The following is a 12,380-nucleotide window of genomic DNA, read 5'->3' on the forward strand; positions in this document are numbered from 1 at the left end:
TTATTATCGGATGCAGTTGTTGAGTTTATACAACATGCTATGTTGAAGTTTGCTAATCATGATTTATGGAAGAAACCACATTAAGCTAATACACACATGCTTTTTTTAACTTGTGAGTCATCCAGAATCACTGAGAATCAGCAGCATATTTATTTAATAATAAGTAAGCAAACTGATAAATAATAAGTAAATAAACTACAATAGCTTGATTCATATATCACACTAAGCTATAATGAAATCATGTTACACTTAACATAAAGTATGAACCCAATCAGTAAACCAACAACAAATAGTTTCAAATGGTTTATTATTCAAGAACAAAATATCTTTTATTCTCTGACCCTGCTTCATGCATCAATTAAGGCAAAAACAGAGAAGATTATGGCTTAGTGCAATGTGTGAATCTTGGCATTATATTAAAAAAGTGAACTTTGCAACTGATACACACAACAGTTTAGTGAAATAAAACAGGCTCAAACGAACAAATAATTTTAAAAAAAACTACAGCCACAATTTGGTAGCAAGTAAGGGCAAAGCTCAATGATCTTTAATAAACCAAATTAGCATTTTAAAGACATTTTTCAATCTCCAAAACCTTACTTGGTGATTTCTAACTTTCTTTCCGTCTCAAAGTCAGTGCTTTGTTTGGGTTTTGTTAGATTGATTTTTGAGACATTTATTAATCCTGAACAATGGAAATTCTTTTTGTTCCTCCCATAGGATTTCCAGGGTTTCTGGATGTTTTAGAAGCTTCACTATGGAGGTTTCATATTTCATTGTCCTTCAGCAACATGAAATTAATAGCTGTTAGTAAATTGCACCTAGTGGAAACTCAAACATTCATTTCTGTCCTTAGTTTCAGCATTTAACTTCCATCTGTTCTTCTCCCCTTTTTCTTTCATTTACTGTTTCTGTTTTTCCTTATGCTATGACATAAAAGTGGTTGCACTGAAAAGACTGCCCTTTTTGAGGAACAGACCGAAGGAAAAAGACAAAATGAAGGCCTTCTACCGTCGCTCCATGTGTAAGACTTTATGAAAGTTCAGCTTCTTTTTAAATGGCTACACTGGCATCTATTACTAACTTTCCTAACCCTTCCCTGGACTGCACTATTTTCCCTATTCTGCATAGTGCAAGTCCTGCTGTATACAAGGAGCTGAAGCAATGTTTCTAAACACCGACACTGAATATATATAACTATTGGGCTCTATAAATAACACAAAATGGAGATACATTCATATGCTCAAGTTATGGAGGTTACAGGTAATCCTCGGGTAGCTATGATAATTGGGACTGGAATTTCCATCCTTAAGTAATGTCATAAAACACAATGTTACATGAACATGCTACTTAGTGATGCAGTTCCTCCAGTTCTAGTTACCTTTGTTAAGCAAGTCCAGTGTCCAGGTTAAGCGCAATGTCACATGCTGGCCACTTGCAACCTCCTGCCAGCTTCCCCATTGGCAGCTTGTTGGAAGCTGCCAGTGAGGGATAGCAAATGATGATCACATGACCGCAGTTGCCAGATGCCCAGATCATGCATTTGTAGGGTAGTTGATGGCTGGAACTTTGAGGACCGGTCATAAGTACCATTTATTTAGCACAATTGTAACTTTGAAAGTCTTTGAATGAGTGGTTGTTAAGCGAGGAACATTTGAGCATATGTGCATAAATACATATGGATAACTAGGTACCTGGCACACATTTGCACACATTTTTAAATTTAAATTTAGTTACAAGTCTTATAAAGACAGGTACTATTTTCTTTCTTTTTTAAAAGTAAAACCTGTCCAAACATAAATAGTAGCCTGTTTATATTTTACTAGTTTCTGAACATGGGGAATGGGGAGGCAAGTTTTTGCCAGTGTATTATTTTACTTTTAAGTTAAGGATGCAATATGTAGATAGCTGTTATAGAGCACATTTAATTTAGAACCTTATCTCTAGTGTTATGCACAATTATCTATCCCTGTAGAAGCCTGCACAATAAAGGGCCCCTTATCATTGCCAGCACTGACTTTATATAAGCACTTGTGCTCATCTTACCCTGTTCATTCCATTTACCATTACAAACATCCGAGCTTCTAATATATATTTATGTAGCATTCCAGCGCAAGCATGGCAGTTAAAACATTTACAATCATCTCTACAAGAAAGCCTTGCTTTTTAACATTTTTCATTCATTCAGCCAAATGCATGTTGTAACATATAGGAACATGGAATGTAGCTTTCAGTATGATGATTAGAGATAAATGTGAAGCATTTTACAATGCAATAAAAATCATTGAATCATGCTGATTCATTTGCTTTCATTTGCATCCCAGCAATGAATGACCTGATGCAGTCCATGGTCTTAGCAGGAGGACAATGGATAGGTAGTTCTGAGCATCTGGAAGGTCCTGATGATATATCCACGGGTAAAAGGAGAAAAGAATTGGGATCTATGGCCTTCTCTACTACATCCATCAACTTTGCAACTGTCAACTCTGCTGCAGGCTTGAGATCCAAGCAGTTGCTTAATAATAAAGGTATAGGTAGAATCTTTTCAGTGTGGTGTGGCTGTGTTAGCAACACTAGTGGTATTGAAATCTATTCATGCTTAATATTTCATGACTTTTCAGCAAATATTTAATACAAATTTATGTAGTGGGGAAAAGGTCTATATTTCTGACTTACTATTTGTGAGAACATGAATTTGTTGGAGAAAAATCTATTTCATAGCATTTTCTAGATGATAAACTAATATTAAGGTTTTGATGTTTGTTTTCCACCTAGATGCAACATCTTTTGAAGATGTCAGTCCACAAGGAATTAGTGACGATTCTAGTACAGGTTCAAGAATTCAAGGTAAGATTTATACTTTAAATGAGTTCTCATTATGGGAACATTGATGAAGTTTAACTAAAAACAGTTTTGAAAGTGAGCGTTTGTCAGTTTTTGACTGTTTTTCTCTCTTCTTTCAAATTGCATCTCATCTCATCTCAACTCATCTCATCTTATTTAATGTAATAAAATTCTTCCCCATTTCCCTAATGCAGTTGTTTAAGTAAAACAAACAGTTGAGTGCAAGATTCATTTCTTCAGTTCTAAATGTCAGACTTTAGTGTTGAAAATCAGTTAGACAATCTGTTTCTTAACATATGTTCACATATATTAATGTATTGTCTTTATGAAATATAATTAGAGAGTGCTAAAATAGAAGCTACAGCTAAATAAAATTTAATTGATTGTTCAAAATTGATTTAAATCAAATGCATTACTCTGAACTATATTAATACTGTCTCTATATGGTTTAAGAGTACATGATGTTAAATTAGGAATGTTTTTGTTCTATTGAGATGGCATTTCTGCATAGGTGATATCCATGCAAAATCTATTGTAAATGCTTTAAACAAAATTAATTTTCTACATGTATACATGCTATTTTTAACCATGTTTTAAATTATAAACACACAATTCTATTTTTCTTGTTTCATATCTTTTTTACTGCTGTAGAGCAGGAGTCTCCAATCCCTGGGCTGCAGCCCAGTACTGGGTCGCAGCCTGTTTGGAACTGGCCCTGGAAGCGGCATCCGCGCACAGCTCCATTTGTGTGAGTGATGGGTTTGTGTGCCCACCGCTTGCACAAATGAAGCTGTGTGTACGTGCTTGCCCACCACTCATGCAGAACCACCCCCTTTCCCCCTGCCCACCAGTTCGGAAAACCCAAAAGGTTGGGGACTGCTGCTGTCGAGCATTTTTTAAAAGTTGCCTATAAACATCTTTTCTGTTTTAGGGATATTGTTTAAAAAGTATTAACGCCAAATTCATATTTCTACAGTAAATGATGAATTAGTGCACTTTTTTAGTGTTTGTGCAATTCCGGAGATTTTAATACCAACATATATCTCCCACCAATTTGATAAAAATTGGGACAGGCCTTTGCAGGGAGATTATTATGCAAGATGGTGTTGTATTCCCAGACAATGGATATAAATGCTTATATTTTTGATAAACAAACTTTGCTTTTTATATGAATTCCTGAAGTACAATCTCCAATGATTATTGTGAATGCTAAAGTGATTACTTCAGTGTTGAAATTAACAATACTTTCTCACAGTGCTAACATTGGCTTGTGTCTCCCAGAATCATCATCTGTAAAAGAAGTTTTGTTTATTTTACACCCATTGATTCCTGTCCTTTCTTCACCCTCCTCCTAATGGCCACTGTGGGAACTCTCTTCTGGGTAAATGCAGAAATCTCTCTTGAGGTTCTTTTTTATCATGTCATGGTCCATTGTGGATTCCACATAGATGCTTTCTAACTCCTTCTTTCCCTGGCCCCAGTCACTCTTAATGGGCCCTTCATATAAAGCAGAAAAGAAGACTTCTGCTCTCTCTAGTCTTCTTCTCTGAATAGATCAGCTTTTGCCTGGGATTCCTTAGGCATTTGGTCCTCTGGATTGTTAATTATAGATTCTCATGTCTTGTCTGTACAACTCCAGCATTTCTCTCCCCACTGCGGTTTACCTTCTATGTGAAACCACTAGGTGAGGTCATCTATTGCAGCAGGATTAGATATTGTCAATATGTTGATGATACCCAATTATATATCTCAACCCTAGGCCCTCGAAAAGATTGTGTTGAAGGTATGTCTTGGTATCGGGGGATGGAGGAGTCCAAATGAGTATTCTTGAATGCAATTCAGACTACTGGTTCTTACCTAGCCCTTTAGTGATAAGGCCAAATTACTTGTGAGATCATTCATTCATTTCTGTGAATGAAATATCTCATGTGCAGTATAATCTGATTTGATAGGTGCTTTATGCTATGTATTGATTCTTTTGCATTTAGCTTCCAGACCGGCCAGCCTTGATAGTGGCAGAACATCAACTAGCAATAGCAATAATAATGCATCACTGCATGATGTCAAAGGTATGCTTCTAGACAAAATGAACTGTGCTTCATTCTTTATATTACAAAGAAGAATGGGTGATATTCATAGCATGAGGGAAGTTTTACTGTGATAATTTGCTATTTTTATAATAAAGCTTTAAAATAGATGACTTTGCTGGGAGTGTATGGTACACAAATATAATAGATACTTGCATTTCTATAGTTTCTATTCACTGCTCTACTCCCCTTTATATAAGTACAATTCAAGTACATCATAATATACTGAACATGTCACTAAGGGGGAAAGTTTTTCAGATTCTCTGATACCCCCCCCCCAACTAAATGTCAGGGGTAGAAAATAAATGTGCAGTCCAAAAATTACAGGTACACTGATGGCATTTGATGTCCCAATTATCATTAGCAATATAATATAATTAATAATAGTGCTAAAAATATTGAACATCTAGGTGTATTGCTATTGATAGTGGGCAAACAAAGAAAAGAATTCATAGGAATGAAGCAAAGGAAAATGCAGACTTAAGTGGATAGAGATGACTGAGAAGGAAAAGAAAGATATCTCATTAGGCGAATAAAGGTTCAGAAAAGGAATGTATAAATAAATATAAATAATAATAATAAAGTTGGAAGGGACCTTTGAGGTCATCTAGTCCAACCCCCTGCTCAGGCAAGAAACCCTATACCATTTCAGATAAATGGTTGTCCAGTCTCTTCTTAAAAACTTCCAGCGTTGGAGCATTCACTGCTTCTGGAGGCAAGTTGTTCCACTGATTAATTGTTCTAACTGTCAGGAAATTTCTCCTTAGTTCTAGGTTGCTTCTCTGTTTGGTTAGTTTCCATCCATTGATTCTTGTCCTGCCTTCAGGTGCTTTGGAGAATAGCTTGACTCCCTGAGATATTGGAACACTGCTATCATGTCACCCCTAGTCCTTCCCTTCATTAAACTAAACTAAACTTCTTTAAACTGCCTATGGAGATTCTCAATCATCCAGGTCATGGTTGTCCCAAAGGTGCTATTCCAAAAGGCAACTGAACTTTCTTGTTTTTTTTTCTTTGAAAATGTTTCACTTCTCATCTAAGAAGCTTTTTCAGTTCTGATTGTCAGAACTGAAGAAGCTTCTTGGATGAGAAGCGAAATGTTTTCAAGGGAAAAACCAAGAAAGTCCAGTTGCCTTTTGGAAAAGTATCTTTGGGTTCAGAAAAGGAGAGTATAAAAATATTTAGATATTTCTATAGTGGAATTTATGCAAATAAGAGACATAACATGAGAAAGAAAAAAAGGAAGAAATGAGAACTGATAGGAGTAAAGTAAAGGAAAAATGCAGATATAAGTGGATAGAGAAGATTAAGAAAAAAAATTTCTTCTCATAAAGAGAAAAAAAAATTAAAAAGGAGAGTATAAAGAATGTTTAGATATATCAAGAGTGAGATCTATACAAATAAAGGTAACAAAAAGGCAAAAGAAAGAAAAGTCTCCTATCCAAAGCTCCAGAAGCACACTAGGCTGGCTACTTAGCTTGTTGTTTTGTTGTAAAAAATATCTCTATTTAAAGCAGATCATGCACAACCAACTATCACTGTCTCAATGAATTCATTTCATTAATTTTACTGGATTTTGTATCTTTTTGAGCATTTGTGTTTTTCCCAATATAAATTATTCCCTCCAGAAATACTATGTCAGTTAAGTATATATACTGCTTAGAAGTTTTTTAAATTGTTATTCAAAATATTGCAAAGAATAGTTTCCAGGTAACTGCTTTGGACTGAAGAAATGCCAAAATGAGAAATTGGCATTTCTTCAGTTATTTTGTGCATAGTGTGATGTCTCTTCTTCAAATTATATTCATAGGAATTGAGACTTTATATAAAGAGTAATGTATTTTTAAATAAATCTTTTCAGCAAAATATTTATTAACTTGAAAATATTATTTTCATGTTTGAATTTCATTACTTTTATAACATATTATAAAAGATAGCAGATCACTATGATTCTATTATTTGGGTTATTGAAAAGGTTTGTGTGTTGGATGTGTATGGTGGGAATGTATATGTATGTATAGAAAATTGGAAAGTGATGTTTTAAAAGAAAGTTGAAGTCAAAACTTTTTAAATGAACATTAGATGTCATAATGAAGAGCCCGTAAAGGGAAAAATTAAGGAAATACATTTTATTATACAAATTTTAATAGGTGTTTAAGCATATTACTGTACAGCAGTTGATGTTTCAGTGCTTTAAAAACATCTAGCAATATATTGTATTTCATTCCAAATGTACTTGTTAAAACGTTTGTAATTTATTTTAGCTAAGAAAAATATCAATGCTGTTTATTCTAAAGCAGGTGCAACTAACAACCAAAGCAGGCCTCAAAGCCACAGTAGTGGAGAATTCAGCCTTCTTCATGAGCATGAAGCATGGTCCAGTAGTAGCAGCAGCCCCATACAGTATTTGAAAAGTCACACTAAATCTAGTCTCCTGCTTCATCATACAATGTCAGAAAAAATAGATAAACAAGGAATGCGGAGAATTAAAACTGAATCCCCTGGAAGTGAAATGGTTACTCTGCAGCAATTTCTGGAAGAAAGTCATAAAGTTACTTCAGCAGAGGTATGTTAAAAATTACTTAATTTTAAGAGACATAACTTAAGCCTGAGTAAACATAATATGAGTTCAAGTAGATCATGACAATTGATTTGAAATCCAGGAAAGAAAAACAACTAATTTTAAATCTCAGAACCAGCATTCCTTATTTATTAAAAATTTGAAGAAGATAACCAAGTAGGAAAGTAATAGCTGAAATGCTTAGTTTAAAAAAGTACATTCTATTAATGGTCATATCTATAAAAAGAAGATAATGCCATTATGCATGGTAGACTTGAATAAGCCTACAGAAAATTAATCTCAGATTTTTTACAACAGAATGGTTATTCTCAAGCCCTAAATAATGTTTTCAGCAACTGTGTTACATTATAGCGTAAATAAAATAGGTTTGCCATAATCATTCATTGAATCTCATTCTGCTTTTTAGAAATGAATAAAATGAATAAAATAGAAGATACCATAAGTCTTTAAAAGTCCTCCTAAACTCCTCCCAGGTCCTAGTATTTGTCTGAAAATCCTTTTGCTTCTTCTTCAGCAACTTCCCCTTTGTCCATTCAACCTCTTTCGAATTCGTTCAGGACTCAGTTCTGGAGACAAATATTCTTGATAGGTCTTCTTTGAAATCTTATTCTCCAAGCTACCTCGCTGCTCAAGAAGACGGGCCAGATTAGCACCCTCCAACCATTTCCATTACAAAATTATGAGATTGAAACTGGTTGTCTTTTGGGAAATTTCCCAGTTACTATCATTTCTGTAGCTTCTCTCTAGTTTTCACTTTTTTCTATAACTTCTCACTAGTGTTCAGTTTCTTTGGACCTTATGGCACCAACCTCATCAAATATGATCAGCTGGCATATAGTCTTAAAGTAGCTTAATGCCCCTTCAAGGGATATCTTGCATCCAAACACCAGTCCTGCATAGCTTTTTACTCAATGATTCATCACCAGTCTAGTGTTTTCCAACCCTACAATATTATTCATTAGTTCATTTTTTTCTCTCTCTTTATTAAGGAAAAGTAGTCTCTTGCTTATTTTTCCTTTTACAATATGAGCTAGCTGCCTTAATGTAATTCCAAGCTATATTTAAAAAAATAGAGAAAATAAAAAAATATATTAGTATGTAAATAAAAAAATCAAGTACTATACATTTGAACATTTATCATATATAAGTAATACACCAGATTATAATCTATTGTTCTTAAGGTAAATCATAAAATCTAACCAAGTTTGATAAAATTGTGATTCCTGTTTCTGAAATTTCATTACTTTATCTGTGGTTTTTTTTTTCCAATATGGCAATTGAAGAGACTTTACTTATCCACAACTCAGTTTTTATATTCTCTAAAGTTTACCAGTGTTGAACAATTATTATTTTGGCTGCTATAATTAAATAATTCTTTATTTTTAAGCTTGTGGTTTGATCCTGCAAAAAAGTACAATATAAAAGTGTATTTTTCAATTGCTTAAATTTAGTTAGATGTCTATTATGAATATATAACGTTAATTTTGCCATTGCTACATATTCTCCAATTTTATCTCCCAGTTTGACACAATTTGCTAGGATCTTTTTTTTCATTGTTATCCCAAATTTGTTCTTGCAGCTATTAGTGTATATCTCTGTAAATTGTGATATTTTCATTTTGGAGATTAAATAAATTGGCAATTTAGAATTAATGTTTTATGCTATGTTTTTCAGGTTTCTTAAAATAAAAGTTCAATAATTTTCTCAGCTCATTTACAAGCAACAATACTTTGTAATTCAGCATCAGAGAAAACATTTTTCATAATACGCCATAGTTCTTCTGGAATTAGGTTTGCAGGTACAGGTAGCTATTGGGACCTAAGCAATGTGTTGTTAGACGAAATGCAGTCTCCAAAAGGAGAGAGATAGGGCCAGGTGGGCAAGTTTAGTCTGTGGATCAGTATAAATTTGATAGGAAAATTGTGTGTGTGTTTTATATTCATTCTCTTTTTCTATCAATTTTTGCAGCTAAAGTCTTCAAGCAAAGATAATCTTTTGGATGAAGTAATGAAATTTTTTTCGGAGAATGCTGAATTAACAGGAAGAGAAAAACTAAGCAAACCCACATCAGGCAGTAGTGGTATTGTCAGATCGCAGAGTGTAAGAAATACAACAGAATTATCTGATGTAAAGTTAGGTAAGCAAGAGCCTCTTGCAAGGCTCAATTTAAACAGAACAGAAGATTCTAAAGATTGGAACTTTTTAGAGACATATGCTGCAGGCACTAAAGGAAAGATCAGATCTGCTAAAGAAAATGTCCAGTCACAGCGACAATCCAAAGACTGCAATCCCTATGCTACTTTACCTCGTGCAAGCAGTGTGATTTCAACAGCAGAAGGAACTACTCGGAGGACCAGTATCCATGATTTTTTATCTAAGGACACTAGGCAGCCAATATTTGTTGATCCTTCTCCAGCTACAGCTGAACAAAATATTATATCATCTTCGAGTGAGTACAATCCTCAACAACAAACTTCTATTTTTTATTATGCTCCTGATAATGCAGTTAGTTTTTCCAAAAATGACTTAGCTAATATTACTATACCTGATAATTTGAATATACCTGAAAGGCTTAGCAATTCCAGAACAAAGACCAAATTTATTACTAAAACATTTTCTCTCAGTAATGTAAATAATGATAAAGTGGGTATATCATCTTCAGGCCATTTTTCTATGCCATTTCTGACGCTTAATACTGAATTAGTCTGTGATGTTAGTGGAATACCTCAAACATCCATAACCAAAACAGCTAAATCATTTCATTCATTGGTGAAATTGCCACAGAAAGATCACAAACAACCTTTTGAAAATCAGAAATCTGAAAATGAAAATAAAAAGGTAGATATCACACAGAATAGCAACAAATTTAAAATCCTTGTGCATTCAGACCCTAATGATAGTGAATCCCCATTACCAGCTGATGAAGATACCCAAACTATTTGGTATGAATATGGTTGTGTATGATAGGCTATACAGTTAAGTAACTTCCCTGATAAAGTGTGAATGGGCTTGAAACGTAGAGCCTGTCTTATTAATTAGATAGAAAAAAAACCTAAGATTTTTTCCTCAAGTAGGGATGAATAACACACCTTTTGTTTCATAGCATGTGAATTCTTAGCACATGAAGGAATGTAAAGTTAAAGACATGCTAAAGTTTGCATGAAGTATTAACTGCAATGTGTGATTGCTGCATGCCTCATCAAAAATCTTAATGCAAGCTGATTTTTTTATCTTCTATTTGTTAAAAATATGTTATGGACATTACTGGATGCATGCTAGCCAGTTGCATGGCACCATGCCAGAAACAGCATTTTTAAAGATACAGTATAGCAATTACAACAATTTACAGCAATTACTAATTTTGGGACAGTTTCTCTTCTATTCAGATGCTGCAGTTTTATGTGGATTAGATTTTAGGCCCAATCCAGCTACGTTAAATTTTGATTGGTTTAAAATAAGTAGCATTGTTTGTTTGTCCAGAATTTGTTTTATCACTTTATAGTTTACAAATCAGTTGTATGTGTACACATCCAGAAATAAATCCCACAAAATATTTGTTTGGATTCTTTTTCCCAAATTAAGTGTGCTTCATGTTGTATTGTAGTCATGTCACCTGACGTGAATTGAGCCCTTCCTGTTCTTTCCCACTCAGGCTAGTAAAAAATGTGGAAGGAAGTCTGCATTGTAGCTTTTAATTTATAATATATCCTAAAGAAATGTCATAGTCAGAATAATTCAGTGTAACCATCATTTTTGTACTCAATGTGTACTCTAAATATAAAACATATGGCATAAAGCCTAAATGGTGGCTCTGGTTTTGTTTAATGATATATAACAGGCTTGCACAAGTTGCACTGGAAGGACAAACCTGCTTCATTTCTTTGTTTTTTCTGTTCTTTCTCATTCCATGCTTGAAGCACTTATGTACTCCTGTGATGTGTTGTCTGTAGGCCTACGTCAGAATTTTTATTATATAGCAGCATTAATTTTGACACTATGTTCAAATAAAAAATAAAATGAAACAGCAGTATCTTTTTATTAAATACAATAGCTAATTAGAAAGTGTTATCAAAACCTTTTAAATTGGCCTCAGCAGATTATTTTAGTTATGCTCAAATTCTTTGTTCATTTGTTTTTCATTGTACAAATAAATCCTACATTGCATTTCAAGCTACATCCAATAAGCTTTACATATTTTAATATGGTATAAACCAGTGATGGTGAACCTTTTAGAGACCGAGTGCCCCAATACTGGCCCCGCCCCCGCTCCACACCCTGCCCCGCCCCCACCCCGCCTGCCCGCAGGGCCACTCATTGCCTCCAGGGCCTGCCGCAGATCGCCCAGCAGCACCATGTCAGCCATGCCCTCTGCCCGTGCCCCGCAGCATCAACTGTGCGCAATGGGGCGTGAGGGCAAAGTCTTGTCTACACTGCCCGGCTGCCATGTCCTTGGCTGTGCTGCTCCACGTGGGCCACACTCGGGGGCGACTCTCATCCAGGGGGGCTGCTGGAGAGGACGGGGTCACGGGGGGAGGCAAGGCTGGGGCAACGGCACGTGTGCCCACAGAGAGGGCTCCGAGTGCCACCTCTGGCACCCATGCCATAGGTTCGCCACCACTGGTATAAACTAAGGATTTCAAGAAATTTGTGTGTATGGCTACTATTGTCTCTGAGTACGTCTGGGAAAAATTCCTGTGTAAGAGAAAGTTTCTACTTATAAATATGAACTAACATATATGAGGTGAATAGCCTAATAGTCTTGCTTAGTGTAAGATAGCCTGTGTTGTTATGCTATTTAAGAAACACAGCCTTTTAAAAGTCTTGCAGAATTTATTTTTCTTTTGGCCCCTTCAAGTCAGTATTGATTC

At 34.9% G+C, this 12,380-nt stretch overlaps 1 protein-coding gene across 1 annotated transcript in view; it reads left to right on the forward strand.

The window, feature by feature from the left end:
• The window catches only part of CCDC88A (coiled-coil domain containing 88A), an 81,568-nt gene extending 70,056 nt beyond the window's left edge, over positions 1–11,512 (forward strand). Inside the window, exons 26-31 of the mRNA XM_029287196.1 lie at positions 941–1,024; positions 2,325–2,528; positions 2,776–2,847; positions 4,833–4,913; positions 7,229–7,497; positions 9,481–11,512. Coding sequence (XP_029143029.1) covers positions 941–1,024; positions 2,325–2,528; positions 2,776–2,847; positions 4,833–4,913; positions 7,229–7,497; positions 9,481–10,476 — 1,706 coding nt within the window. The 3' untranslated portion in view covers positions 10,477–11,512. The remainder of the gene's footprint in view (positions 1–940; positions 1,025–2,324; positions 2,529–2,775; positions 2,848–4,832; positions 4,914–7,228; positions 7,498–9,480) is intronic.
• The last annotated feature ends 868 nt before the right edge of the window (positions 11,513–12,380 follow it).

Source organism: Protobothrops mucrosquamatus, unplaced genomic scaffold, assembly GCF_001527695.2.
Source record: "Protobothrops mucrosquamatus isolate PMUCROS unplaced genomic scaffold, P.Mucros_1.0 scaffold_256, whole genome shotgun sequence".
Lineage (NCBI taxonomy): Eukaryota > Metazoa > Chordata > Lepidosauria > Squamata > Viperidae > Protobothrops > Protobothrops mucrosquamatus.